Consider the following 15,378-nt stretch of genomic DNA (forward strand, 5'->3'; position numbering starts at 1 on the left):
CCTACCCAGGGCTTAATGTGCTCTGGGGCTTGCAGAGAAAAGTGATATTAACAAACATACAAGTATCACTTTTCACAGCATTATTGAGTCCGCAGAAAAAGTCACCTTACATAAATAAATTACAATGATTTGGATTTGTATATATGCATATTTATTTGTTGTTCCTAAAGTTAATTAAGTATTTTAGGAAAAAGTGTCAGTGCGGCCACCAGCAAGAGGCTACCAAAAAATTTGGTGTGAGAACCTCTATTGACTTTTACTCAAGAACAGTTGCTACCACATTTAATACCATAAAAAAACCTATTGAACAAGGTATTTTCCCCTAGGAAACACTCTGTATAACAGGAAAAGGAGTAAGAAAAATTGTTAAAATAGGTTTTTCCTTAACTATTTGAGCTTCAAATGCTTTAATTGTGTTCTTTGTGTTAATAAACAGTATTTGGTTATAATGGGAGTCACCAGCGATATTTTGTCTCAGAACTGTGGACCACAATTAATTGTTTGATGTTGTTAACATTCCATTCCCCACTATGCCAATGAAACCCCGCCCCGCTTTTCATTACAACATGCCTCAGCAAAAAAACTTCAGGACCTGACCTCAAAGAGAAACTGTTGAGCTTCAGTTCATCTGCAAATTTGACACCATCAACTCAGTAAACAAAGACTGTGAATGGCTTGCCAACTACAAAAGCAGTTTCTCCTTCCTTGGTGTTCACACTTCAACTGCTAGAAGAGGGCCTCATCCTCCCTGATTGAACTAACCTCATTATCTCCAGCCTGATTCTTGCTTGCATATATATACCTGCCTCTGGAAATTCCCACTACATGCATCCGACGATGTGGGTTTTCATCCACGAAAGCTCATGCTCCAATACGTCTGTTAGTCTATAAGGTGCCACAGGACTCTGCTGCTTTTACAGATCCAGACTAACACGGCTACCCCCCCTGATACTTTGATAAATACGACGCTTCAGTCTCCAGAGCTGTCAGACCAGCAGGGTGCTAAAATCCTAGCAGGACACTTTTATGGGCTTTTCCTTTTTTAAGACTGAGGGCAGTTCTAAAGAGAAAACTCTGCTCCATTCTCATGCACTCATATCAAGGGCCCTATATTGTCCTGTTGCAATGTGAAAGGGTATGTAAAATGGTCTCAATATAACAGGGGAAAAGACCAGCTGCCTCTTCACCACTAGGTGGCAGTGCAGCAACACACATCCCCTCGGCTTTTGAAACTAAATTTGTGTGCTAGTATCTAGTTTTTCTTTCACTTAGCCTATGATTTGCCATGAGGCCTACCTTCATCCAGCCAAACCACATATAGACAGCTAGAAGGATGGACATGCAGGGCTTCAGTCCTACTGTATGTTGAGGGCAGCCACTTAGCAAAAATTAGATCTAAAAATCTTGTGCTGCATGGAAATTGGCCAGATTTTGCCCATATGTTTTTTGGGGCATAGGAATGTTCCAAAATTTATTTGTAATGTATATGAGGTAGAGACAGAAATAACTCTCTCCCCCACTATAAACAATCTGTTCCCTGGTTCTGCACATTCAGTAACTGTCCAAACAGGGAACCAACTTCTCTCTTCTCTTCTCTGTCTGTATTTTCATTTGCTAAAACACTTACAAAAGTGATCAAATGTTTCACAAGTTTGAGTGGGCTGCTGTACAGTCACATCACGGAATAATACCAGCCATGTCACCATCACAGCAATGGAACTAAGATTTAAGAGTAATTAAGAAAAAAAATACAAATGTAAAAAACATAACATCTTATTTTTTTTAATGATGATGATAATTGGAGATTATGCAAAGATAATGAAACATCTCGTAAGTCTTAAAGCCCCATTCCGTTTTCCAGTGTACCATAAGCTCCCATCTACTTCAGTGGTACTTTGGGGGGCACAAGGAATATAGGATCAAATCCCTTGTGTAAATATGTAAAACAATCCTGTTTAAAGGCTTGATCCTATGCTCGTAGAAGTCAATGGCGAAGCTCCCACTGACATTAATGATGTGGGGATAACAGAACAAGTAATTCTCCACAATAACCAAAAAGAAAACAATTTATTTAAATATGTGGTGTTAAAAATGGTTTGGAGACTGGTACATTATAACATTTCCCTGGGGGGGTTTCGCCTTCCTCTGCAGCATGGGGCACGCGTCACTTGCTGCAGGATTGTCTGCACCGTAAAGTCTTTAAACCACAAGTTGAGGACTTCAGTAGCTCAGACATAGGTTAGGGGTTTGTTACAGGAGTGGGTGGGTGAGATTCTGTGGCCTGCATTGTGTAGGAGGTCAGACTAGAAGATCATAATGGTCCCTTCTGACCTTAAAGTCTATGAGTCTATAACAAGTTGTATTTTAAGCCCAGCCACCTCACGTTTTAGTAATTAGTAAAGTGCAGACATTAGACTCAGAAATTCTTTCACTTTCATTTTTCCCTCATGCATAGCTTTTTTAAAATCCTATAAATAATTTTGTCAGACCATGTCAGTTTAAAAAGGCACTTTTCATTTATTGTACCTCACAGCTGCATACTCGGTCTGGAACAGAAAAAGGAAAGACCAGATATTAATATTCTTAATGCAAATCTATAATCTTATACATTTAACTAGTACTACTTCTTAGGTAACAAGACAAGAAACCAAATTCTACTCTCTCTCACACTGATGTAAAACTAGAGTAACTCCGCTGAAGTCAATGGAATTCAATTTTATGTCTAGTGTAAGTGAGAGCAGAATATTGTGTAGAAGCATTTTACAAAAAAAGAGGTTAGATTCAGCTCTCATCTGCACTTGCATAAATGCAAAATAACTTCACTGAAGTCAATGGGCTGTTGCAAATGACAGAGAAATATGACCCAAAAGATGCAGTAGTAACCACAAGCTAAATTCTCATCTCCTTTACTGCAAGACAGTCAATGGGACTGGCGTTGCATCAGTGAATCTGCTACAAGAATTAGCCCCCTGTTGTTAGAGATGTTCCATTCTAAATTCCTATTTTCAGTCTTCTTTCCTTCTCAAAATTCCTAGAAGGATTAAATGTTTTAACATCTAGTCTTGGCCCTGATGTGATTTTTTTTTTTAAAGTTTGCAAGCCATTAGTTGGCCTGCTTTTGAATTATGGGAGAGTGAAAAATATTTAGGCCAAATTCTGCCAGACCAGTGTTGATCTGAGTAATTCCACAAATACCAATGAGGGGGTAACTCAATTTATGACCATGTAACTTGGAGCAACATTTGGATGAATGTGACCAACTGTTGAGACTTTTTTCTTTTTTGGTCCATGTAAAATTCATAAAGAAGCATAAAAAACACTGCTTCATCCACCACTCGGGCAGGCGGGAATGTGCTAATAGAATAGCAATTCTGTACCGGCAACCCCACAAAGCAGTTCCTGTCTACGTTAGGAGGGAAATGAAAGATTAGCTTCTTCACGTGAGCATCAGAGGAAATCAAGTAGTCGGAATGTAGCCACTAGTGTCGGAATTTGGCCAGGACACTAGTTTAACACCCTATGAATTTACTGTATCTTTCTGACGTGCCAGTGGCTAAAAAAGTACTTTACCTGTGGAATGTGCCTCATAGGTATTTGATTCCCAGTTTGCAAAGCTCTCCCTGCTGGAGAAGCACAAAAGGACAGTTACAAGGATATGTGATGAATGGCTGCTTCCTAGCAGATAGAGTTATAAATAAGTTACCTCTGGAGGGACACTTTCTGAAGAGCAGGATCAGCAGCTGGATGATGACAAGGATGAAAATACAAGACAGCCCAACATATAACACAAAATTGCAGTTTTCTTTCCTGGCCTCATCTGCAGAGAGAAGAGAACAAGGTTAGGTGCTGAGCAAAGATTTGTTAGTGGAAAAATCCCATTAAAAAGAGTTGGCCCATGTCATCTACTTCTCCTGGAAAGCCATGCACAGAAGTGAGACCTTACCTCCAAAATCCACCGTCTCAGATCATTGTCACACTTCCCACCTGGAGGTGGCGCCAGTGGGGCCAGTTGACCACTTGGTGCTGGATTCAGGCCATTGGTAGCCCAAGGTAAGCTGAGTCTTTTTATTTATTAACTCTGCTTGCCTGCACTGTACATTATTTTATCAAGAGGTGATTTATTTAAGAATCACTGATCCAGTCTGAGAATCACTGTTCCACTGATGACTAGAGTGAGTTAAACTGAATTAGAATGAAAACCATTTTAGGGAGCATCGTAGAATCATAAATGTTAGAGATAGCAAAGGCCTGTGATTGTAGGTCTCATGTAGTTCGCCTCCCTGACTAGTCCCTACGGTATAATCACTAGTGCTTTATCCAGTCCAACTTTAAATAGGGCTTCATCCTTGTCACTTGAGAGACAATCCCACAACCCAATAGATCTAATTATCGGGAATCCTGGGTATTCATCCTCCTTTTTCCTTTGCTCGGTTCACTCCCATTGTCCTAGTTATTCCATCTCAGAGCCCCCAAACCATTCTCCTGTCTCCTTGGCATTAACACTCCTCAAACACTTGCAGAAGCAGTGCTCAGAAAGCGCCTGACCCAAGAGTGACCGAAGTCTATGTGAATCTTTCCATTGACTTCAATGGGCTTTCAAGCAGGGCCATAAGGAGAAAGAGCGAGGGGCAGTTTTGCCACAGATCCCACTTCTTACCACTGCTCATTGAAAAATGGTTTTAAGAGAGAGCGAGGAAAGGCGGGTGACGGGAGCTACCAGAACGTTCTCTCACAATATGATGTCGTGGCTGTGTTGGGCCCCGGATATTAGAGAGGCCAGGTGGGTGGGGTCATATCTTTTATTGAACCAGCTTCCGTTGGTGAAAGAAACAAGCTGTCGAGCTACACAGGCCCAGAGAAGAGCTCTGAGTAGCTGAGACTTGTCTGTTTCACCAACAGAGTTGGTCCAATAAAAGATATTACCTCACCCACCTTGTCTCTCCCACCATTCAAGCCCTCTAGGTAGTTTTTATACCTAGTCCCCACTCCCTCTCATTTTAGTTATTTAGCTCAGAAGTAACCCTTTAAATCTGTGTATTTGTCCTGACCTGAGGTGAAGTTTTCACCAGACGCCAGATATAAATGTCTTGGGAGACAGAACAGGTTAGATAGGATACGATACTGGACCTGTTTCCTTGGAGACTGTAGCACTGATGCTTCTCCCTGTGCTGCTGTCCTTGGCGGTACAAGTGCAGGTCGTCTCCTGGTTCCACGTCTCAGACGGGATTGTCATTAGGCTCCAAACACTGAAGACCCCATTCCCGTCTATGGCTCCAGCATCCATCTGACCTTCAGACACCTCCTCACCAGTGCCCCAGAGAACTTCACTCCAGGGAGGAGTGAAATCAGAGAGCAGGCAGAGCAGAGGAATGACGCGGGGAAGCTCAGCATCCTCTGGGGTGGAGGGAACCAGGATGGAAAGACTCGGCTCGGAGGCATCTAAAAGAGAGTTGAGTCACCGAAAATAGAGACTGGAAAGACCTGTTACCGGTAGCTCAGCCAGTCCCTACCCAGCTCCTGCCCCTGCCAGTGGAATATATTTTAAGTATCTAGTGCATTGTCTAGTCTAGTCTTACATGTTTTAATTGGTGGGACTTCCCTTGCACAAAGGGGATTTTTCTTATTAATTTCATCCCATTACACTCCTTCGTCCCACCCCAAACTGTTCCCCTGGCTCCTTGATGGTCTCAATATTCTGAATACCTGCAGAGGGTGGAGATTCAAAAATTAGACACCTCTTTACTACACTGTATTCTTATGTTCAGCTCCTGCTGAGTTTCTCGAGGAAAAAGCTTCCCCATGCAAACCACACGGCGGGAATCCTTTCATGAAGCTTCAGTGAATGCCTAGTAAAGAGCCGGATTAATAAAGTTTTATAAGGCCAGCAGGAAGATGCATCACATCCCAGGCTCAGGTGGCTTTCACTAGGTACAATCTGTGAGCGTGCCTATCAGAAGGTAGGCTAGTAATAACAGCTAGCACTGGTGCACTTAGAATCATAGACTATCAGGGTTGGAAGGGACCTCAGGAGGTCATTTAGTCCACCCCCTGCTCAAAGCAGGACCAATTCCCAACTAAATCATCCCAGCCAGGGCTTTGTCAAGCCTGACCTTAAAAACCTCTAAGGAAGGAGATTCCACCACCTCCCTAGGTAACCCATTCCAGTGCTTCACTATCCTCTCAGTGAAAAAGTTTTTCCTAATATCCAACCTAAACCTTCCCCACTGCAACTTGAGACCATTACTCCTTGTTCTGTCATCTGGTACCACTGAGAACAGCCTAGATCCATCCTCTTTGGAACCCCCTTTCAGGTAGTTCAAAGCAGCTATCAAATCCCCCCTCATTTTTCTCTTCTGCAGGCTAAACAATCCCAGTTCCCTCAGCCTCTCCTCATAAATCATGTGTTCCAGCCCCTTAATCATTTTTGTTGCCCTCTGCTGGACTCTTTCCAATTTTTCCACATCCTCCTCGTAGTGGGGGTCTCAAAACTGGACACAGGACTCCAGATGAGGCCTCACCAATGTTGAATAGAGGGGAATGATCACATCCCTTGATCTGCTGGCAGTGCCCCTACTTATATAGCCCAAAATGCCACTAGCCTTCTTGGCAACAAGGGCACGCTGCTGACTCATATCCAGCTTCTTGTCCCCTGTAACCCCTAGGTCCTTTTCTGCAGAACTGCTGCCTAGCTGCTCGGTTCCTAGTCTGTAGCAGTGCATGGGATTCTTCCGTCCTAAGTGCAGGACTCTGCACTTGTCCTTGTTGAACCTCTTCAGATTTCTAATTTGTCTAGGTCCCGCTATATCCTATCCCTACCCTCCAGCGCATCCACCACTCCTCCCAGTTTAGTGTCATCTGCAAACTTGCTGAGAGTGCAATCCACCCATCCTCCAGATCATTAATGAAGATATTGAACAAAACCGGCCCCAGGACCAACTCTTGGGGCACTCTGCTTGATACTGGCTGCCAACTAGACATGGAACCATTGATCACTACCCGTTGAGCCTGACAATCTAGCTAGCTTTCTATAGTCCTTTCATCCAGCCCATACTTCTTTAACTTGCCGGCAAGAATACTGTGGGAGACCGTATCTCATGAGTAGTTAGATATCAAAGCAGTCTACAGAGATGAGTAAGAGTCATTACCCCATTTTAGTTGCAGCGTGATGGGCTGCCAGTGATTCAGGATTACAACCCAGGTTTCCTAATTCACAGTTTTCATACAGTATCCATTACCTGAATCGTTCTACCTCTCGGCATAAATACTGAGAACTTAAAACCAAAACGGGGGGAGTGGGTGGTGGTCAGATAATCACAATTCCAAGATTCTGTCTCAGAACCAGAGCTATAACCAGGACAGGGCAAGTGGGGCAGCCGCCCAGGGCGCAAAGTTACAGAGGTGGAAAAATGGGGCAGAAAGGAAAGATTGGATCCCTCCTGCCCCTTCTGCTCCCTCCCCACGAGGGCCCCAAAGGCTCTGCCAAGCCCTTCAGGGGCCCTGAAGGTCTCTCCATACCTGCCTCCCAGGCTCCCCTTCAACCACAGCTCTTGGCTTCCCATGTCCCCCTCCCCAGCTCCCCACACAGCCCCGCAGTCACTGCCCCTGCCCGCCCCTGCCCTGAGCCACCCTTGTCCTTGTTCCCCTCTCTCCCTGTAGGCTCCTGTCCCCCAGCTCTCAGAACCCCTGGTGGCCCCACTGCTGGAGCTGTCCAAGGAGGGAATGCAATCAGCCATCCCGGCCCCTGCAGCGGGTGCAGCACCCCCACCCCGATCTGGAAACTGGGGGATCCCCAGCACAGCGAGCCCCTTAGCCTGGCACTTGGTGGTGCAGGCCACCAGCAGCAGCAATGGGCTTATAGGCATGGCTCAGGGTCTGGGCTTGCAGCAGAGGCTGGTGCTTGGGGGATCTGGGCTCAGAAGCTCAGTTCAGCTCAGCTCTGAGTCACCGCAGCACCCCACAGCCATTTTTATCCCTGCGGGAGCCTGGCTGGGAAATTCTCAGGGGCAGCAGGAGGCAGAAGGGCCGGGAGAAACGTGACTCAGTTGGCCTCCACTTGCCCTGACCCTGCTCTGTTGGGGCTGGGGCAGCTCTCAGGGATCGGCTCTGGAGCCAATGGCTGGGCCATCCCTGCAGCAACCCCAGCCAGCCCAGCCACCCAAGGCAAGACAAAAGCCAGTAGGGCTTGCGCCAGGCGCTAAAATGCCTAGTCACAGCTCTGCTCAGAACCCCTCAGACCTCTGGAATGTCATTGTCCCAACCCACTGGAAACTCACCTGTGACAATCAGCCTGGTCCCATTCCCAAAGTTGGGATGTACATGTGCAGCAAGGCCACAGTAATACACCCCCGAGTCATTTCTTTGTACGTTGCTTATAATCAGAGTAAACGTGTTTGCCTGAATGTTCACTTTACTTGAGTATTTTTCGTGTGGAGTTGCAGCAGACCCATAACTCTGGTAAATCCCGTGCAAACTTCCATTCTGAAGCTCTTTGTACCAGTACATGTACTGTAGTCTTGTTGAAAGCTTACATTCTATCTCTGCAGTTTTTCCAGAGGCTAGAAAGATCTGTGCTGGGCTCTGTTGGATTGATATCTCTATCTGTGAAGCAGTCACTAGAAAAAGGAACACAAAAACATGAACACAATAATCACTTGTAAGAGACTCACCCTTTGCAATATAGTCAATATAACATGTCATCTGCTTCAAGCAAAATGCCCATTGTTTTCAAATTGGGGGTGGGTTGACTTTATTTGTGTACCTATGCATTTTCTTAGGATTCATATACACTATAGAAAAACTGATGTTTAAACTAAACATACGATGCTGAATTTTTTTTCTTGGATAGTATTTTTGCCATATTGTAAAGTGTAGCATAGCTGTAACATAAACAATAATCATTCTGCACGCATGAATGCTAATCAGTCCCTTTGCACATCTACATCACCTCTCATCCAAAGACATTGAAGCACTTACCGCAATTAATTAAACCTCACAATCATACTAATGAATAATATTTAGGGTGACCTGACATCGCAATATTATTGGGACAGTTCCAATATTAGGGGCTTTGTCTTATATACATAACTATACTCCCCCAAAAAGTGTCCCGATTTTTCACACTTGCTATCAGGTCACCCTAATAATATTTGCCACTTAGAGCCTGTCACATGATAATCAAACTGCGTTGCAGCTATTAATGAGTTAAGCCTCACAATGTTCCTGTGAGATGATGAAATATTATCCCTGTGTACAGCTGGAGAAACTGTACCACAGGTAAGTGGAGAGATTTGGTGAGAGTCCCGTAAATCAGTGACATGATTTTGAATAGAACCCAAATGTTCTGACTCCTGGGTCCTCTGCTCTATCCACTAGACTGCATTCTCCCATTCATATTAACCTTGAATCAGAGTTAAAAACAATAACATTAATGTTATTTGACCAAAATTGTACATAAAAGGGAGTGCTTTATTATCTTAGACATTCAGGCTTAAAATCATCTTTTTGATTACCTTTAAAAAAAAGACTAATGCCCCTGGAAGCCTATATAAAATACATGAGCATAAAAGAGAACTGGATTTTGAACAACAATTCATTACAGTATCCAAAATGTTAAACTATATTCAAGGTGTTGTGGAGAGCACAACACAGTATTTCATTACCTCTCTTAGGCTTTCAGTTGGTGAACTAAAACATACGATTGTTTAGCTCTCCCCATCAGCTCCTCTTGCTGTTACCCGTATTTCAGAAGATCTTTGCACATGAAAGTAATTTTTTGTAGCAAGGTACAAAACAAGCATGAAATATCAGGCTAAAATACTTACTCTGCAGACAGAATAGAATCATCCAAACAATCTGGTAGGACATTTTCTGGCTTTCTTCAGTCATGCAAAGTTGATGCTCTGAGAATGGTAGATGCCTGTTAGTTAATGGATCTCTTGATGAAAGACTTCCTCACGTGGAGAGGAAGATGTCATATTTCCTCTTAAAGTTCTGTGGGGGCAACGTGTGTGACAAAGGAGAGGGCCAGGAGATATTAATAACCCCATTCAAAATCTGACAGCCAGCAGGGCAAACCTGGGGAATAATATTCAGTTGCCTCTAAAATTCATTACACAACAAATTCCGGGTCTGACTGCGTGACAGCAGAGTGTGTATTTTAAAAGAAATCTTTCACCTCATAATTGGATGGATGAGACAAGCCCTTCTTTGGACTGAAACTTATGTAGATTATTTTCTGTGCTTCAGGGTTTCAGACATTCGTACATATTTGGGGGATGTTAGCCCCCATAGAAAGAGAATAAGGTGCATTACCGTCGCCCTGAAGATTCCCCCTGATATTTTAACAAAGGATAGAGGAAATCATTGAAGAGGCTTGTCATGCATTATGGAAGTGTACAAAAATACATTAGCGTGTTTGTTTAGTTATTATTGGAGATGAAATAAACATTTTGGGAAGAGACCCGGTGGGAAAGAAATAGAAAATGGAAGCATACAGTTATTCCAGTTGAGATCTTTGGGACATAACCTAATTGTGGGTCACACAGGTATGTGCCTAATGCATGTTCCTTGCAATAACATTCAAAATGAGTTAGAGAGAAAAAAGAACTGAAATACCCACTGAGATATTCCAATTCCTTTTTGTAAACACTTTTCACTCGTGTATTTGGAAACATGGTCATCTTACATATTTGAATGTTCTAACAAACCATTTGGAAATCATGTCTCATTGATGTCTGTCTCATGGGAAGTTTAATACAGTATGGCACAAACAGCCACTCGGACCTCACTAGCCCATCTCCCATATATGAGACCCAGGCTATTTCAACACCCATGAAATCTAGAAGACAGCTACTACCTGAAGCTTGTCTGTTGCATTTGTCACGGTGCTTAGAAATGTAAAATGTTATAGGAAGTAGCTGTGGATGGTTAATAGGCAAGTTTAAATTTTAAAAACACCCTGGTGCATTTTACATTTTATAAATGTGATCAGTCTAATTGGGAATGCATCACTTGGCTTCAATATTTTTTTTTAATGCAGCTATTTGATAGTTTGTGAATGGCTTAAAAAAAACACGACATCTTGAGAATTTAACATATTTGCCAATCTCCTCATCAAAAATAGGCTAAAGCAATCTGAATGTTTGGTAAAAATAATTTCAAAACTTTTCTCATCTAGCCAACCACCTGTACATTGAATTCCATCCCTATGGGATATAAACCTGCAGAGATACTGTGCCCTAAACACCAAAAGTTAGACAATGCTGAGACACACTTTATCCGAATGATGTTTATACTATTATTATTTTATTTGTTACTTCTACAGTACTATAAGTATTTATAATACAGGTATATTAATGACATGATGCTGACATGCCCATATGAAATTCCTGCCAATCAAGCCAATAGTCCGTGCTATAATTGTAACAGAGAAGCAATTCAGGCATCTTGATAGAGCTGTATGAGAGAAGATTGCAATGCTGTTGATTATGCTTTAACTGTTCCTCATTTTCTCCTTTCACTGCTACTAAATTTACTTATTTGTATTTAAAATAAAAATCCTCAACTTTTAAAAAGTCGCAACAAAACCACAGAGTGCTCTATGGCTACTGTTTATCTGCCTGGTCCCTATTAATTCAATTACAGGAAATGCAAAGTATTTTACCCAGTTGCATTTCTTTTATATACGTTCACTATAAAATTGATCATCTCTAATGAAAGTCCAGTGGATGTTAAATGTTAAGACAAAGTTTAAAGCTACTGTAGGCATTAGATTTTTATTTCTATGATAAAAAGCCCCTAACCAGGGTCTAAGCCAGGGGTCGGCAACCTTTCAGAAGTGGGGTGCCGAGTCTTCAGTTAGTCACTCTAATTTAAGGTTCCGCGTGCCAGTAATACATTTTAATGTTTTTAGAAGGTCTCTTTCTATAAATCTATAATATATAACTAAGCTATTGTTATATGTAAAATAAATAAGGTTTTAAAAATGTTTAAGAAGCTTCATTTAAAATTAAAATATAATGCAGAGCCCCACGGACCGGTGGCCAGGACCCGGGCAGTGCGAGTGCCACTGAAAATCAGCTCGTGTGCCGTCTTTGGCATGTGTGCCATAGGTTGCCTACCTCTGGTCTAAGCTGTTCTAACCAATTTTAGAAAGGCAGGCTGGAATATCTGAACTTTTAGGAGTACGTTCTTCAAGTTGATACACAGGAATTTACTATGCAAAACCCCTTTGTTAGAAGATGATTCAGATTAGCTCAGCCAAACAGAAAGCATTGTTGTGTTTTCAATTACCCAGAGTGTTTGCTGCAGCTAATAAATAGCCTCTCACCCCCAAAGAGCACCTTCCAGGAAAGAGAAGGGCTCATTCGACATCTCTTTTCTTTTACACTTGAAAAATGTATTTATGAGGCTATCCATGTCCACCCACCCTTCTGCACTTGGGACTCTCTTTGAAGTGCATGTCCCTGTAGTGTAGAACTTTGGGTATTTTTAACATAGATCAGTCGTCTGTCTCCGGGTTTTATCATTCCACCCACAGCTGCTGTATCTGAGTACCTGTCATATAAAAGTAATGCAATAGTAAAGTCTCTAGTGGGCTTTAAGAAGTCTCTGGCTCTTCTCCCTACTGGGAATAAAGACTGAATTTGGGGTTGGGATTTTGTTTTAATTTTTATTTTATTATTTTTGGTTTGTTTATTTAGTTAGGCTAATTTGTTGCAGAGTGATGTTTTGATGGCTTGCAGGGGGCAGATGGGGGGTTCTTTGTCTGGTTCTTTGTTTTTGTTTTTTCACTTAGCTGGGCTTTTCGCTTTGCTTGTTTGTTTAGTTGGGCTTTTTTGGAGGGAACAGGGTAGCTGTGTTGTGAGCATCAAAATCATTTGCAAAAGCTCAGAGCTGGTTGCTGGGTTATTTGCATCTGCCTGTGGTCAGTGTCAACTCACGACTTTTGCCACTCTTTTTTTGTTTGTCAGAGATCAAAACGCTTTATTGTCTTGTTGTCTGTAATCACTTGTTGTCTAACGGTTTCACCACAAAAGAACCAGCCTTTGTTAATGAACTTCCTCGCTCACTGAACCACAGGGGCAAAAAAATAGCGTACATGTTTTTGTCATGTAGATCTAAATATATCTCCTTATTTTTCTCTCTTATCTTCTAAAGATCATCTTAGCCCATCTGCACAAAAAGACGTTACGAAGCATTTGTAGATCTGTGGCCCTAGTCCTGCAAACACTAGGACAGACATGTGCTAACTGTATTCCCAGGAGTAATCCCATTGATGTCAATGGGACTCCTAAAGGGAATAAAGTTAAGCCCTGACATAAGTATTTGCCTAAGACTGTATTTATGAGGGCTCAGTGGGCCATATCATACCTTCCATGAGAAGATACGGTACAATACTCTGTGCATTCTCTGTCCCCTATGGCAGTGGCTCTCAACTTTTCCAGGCTACTGTCCCCCTTTCTGGAGTCTGATTTGTCTTGCGTACCCCCAAGTTTCACCTCACTCAAAAGCTACCTGCTTACACAATCAGACATAAAAATACACAAGTGTGTCGCACACTAGTACTGAAAAATTGCTGACTTTCTCATTTTTACTATATAATTATACAATAAATAAATTGGAATATAATATAATATTATTGGAATATAATTGGAATACGAATATAAATCTGGTACTTACATTTCAGTGTACAGTAGAGAGCACAGTATAAACAAGTCATTGTCTCTATGAAATTTTAGTTTGTTAGTGCTTTTTATGTAGCTTGTTGTAAAACTAGGCAAATACCTAGATGAGTTGATGTACCCCCGGAAGACCTGTGTGTACCCGCAGGGATACACATACCCCTGGCTGAGAACCGCTGCCCTATGGCATTTTCCCCAGTAGTGACAACTGAACCTTAAGAGAGTTGGAGGATTAGCTGGGATATGTATCTGTCTGAAATGCTTTGGGTTGTGATTCTGCAGTCCTCTCTCAGGCAAAATTTCTACCTACATCAATGGGAATTTTGAAGCAACAGACTCTAGCCCTGAGTTTGGAAATAGGGCTGAAAAATCTGACCCAAACATCTGATCCCAAGAGACTCTCCACTCCTTGTTTGAGTCTGGCCGGAAATACTGCGACTCTCTGCATGGCTTATCTATTTTTGTTTTCAGCTCGGAGCAGGGAGACAGGAAACAATTTTCTCAACTTCACCAAAGGGGATGTTTCAGTTTGGGTTTAGCTCGAATTTAGTGCAAATCATTTACATATCTCTTGCCATCACCTGAATGTATCTCATTTAAATAATTCATATCAGTCTTACTAATGTTACCCAGAAAGCCTCTTTAAACCATTTCGAACAATGACCTTCCCATGAAAGCTCCCGCGTGATGTAACATATAGTTGTAAAGTGGGGGTCCAACTTTTTAATGAATGAATTTGATTTAGCCTTAGCTGACACCTGACAGAGGGTTGACCTTTTCTTGCAGCATAGGCATCTGCCTGCCTTTGTCCAAGTGCTGCAGAGAAGAACTGGTCACAAACTGGGGTGATTTTTTACAAAGAATTTTTTGACGTTTTGTAGGAAAAAACTAAAACTTCTTAGTTTTCAGGTTTTCAACAAATAGTCGAAATTTTCCGAGGAAAGCAGATATTTTTTCAGCAAAAAAAAAATCTTTTTGTTTCAGATCCACTTTTCCACTGAAAATGGTTGCGATGGAAAATCTCCCATAAGCCTCAAGGTCTTGCTGGGCTCCTTACTAATCTGATGTGTCTGAGTAGCACCAGTGGTGAGAAATGCCCTTTTCCACTTTGAGCTTGGTAGGAGACTTCACCCTTTCTTTCAGATGATGCACTAACTGGCCATACTAACCCACATGTTCACCAGTTCCACTGGTTTAGGGACAGACAGAGGAAACAAGAGGTGGGTTAAACAAGCAGGGCTCGGGCTGCAGGGTTATAAAATCTCAGTGTAGACGCTCGGGCTCTGAGACCTTCCTCTCTTGCAGGGTCTCAGAGCCTGGCCCCAGCCTGAGCATCTATACTGAGATTGTGTAGCCTCACAGCCTGAGCCCTGCAAGCCCGTGTCAGTTGACCCTGGTTCTGAGACTTGGCGCCGCAGGTTTATCGCAGTGTAGACGTACTCGGAGAGGGACGGGGGAGGAGCTCCACAGGGTCAGATGGGGAAAAAGCTGCCCAGGCCAATGAATTCCCTGCCAGTACCTGCCAGGTACAGAGGTAGGAAACAGCTCAGGGAGGCAGTCGGGAGATTTAAACAAAAACAAATATTTTTGACTGCCTAACATAGGATCCCTGGTGTGGCACCCAGAGGAAAGGGCATGCCTGGGTCCCCCTGCCATGCCCTCGTGGAAACGGGTAGAGAGTGATGAGACACCAGAC

The 15,378-nt window shown here is 42.6% G+C and overlaps 1 protein-coding gene across 1 annotated transcript in view; it reads right to left on the reverse strand.

Moving 5' to 3' along the window:
• Positions 1 to 2,248: 2,248 nt before the first annotated feature.
• The window catches only part of LOC120390494 (immunoglobulin gamma-1 heavy chain-like), a 37,116-nt gene continuing 23,986 nt past the window's right edge, over positions 2,249 to 15,378 (reverse strand). Inside the window, exons 5-7 of the mRNA XM_039513205.1 lie at positions 3,704 to 3,817; positions 3,571 to 3,623; positions 2,249 to 2,546 (exon numbers count right to left, since the gene is read on the reverse strand). Of these exons, the coding sequence (XP_039369139.1) occupies positions 2,514 to 2,546; positions 3,571 to 3,623; positions 3,704 to 3,817 (200 nt within the window). The 3' untranslated portion in view covers positions 2,249 to 2,513. The remainder of the gene's footprint in view (positions 2,547 to 3,570; positions 3,624 to 3,703; positions 3,818 to 15,378) is intronic.

Source organism: Mauremys reevesii, linkage group 24 (assembly GCF_016161935.1).
Source record: "Mauremys reevesii isolate NIE-2019 linkage group 24, ASM1616193v1, whole genome shotgun sequence".
In the NCBI taxonomy this organism is placed as follows: domain Eukaryota; kingdom Metazoa; phylum Chordata; order Testudines; family Geoemydidae; genus Mauremys; species Mauremys reevesii.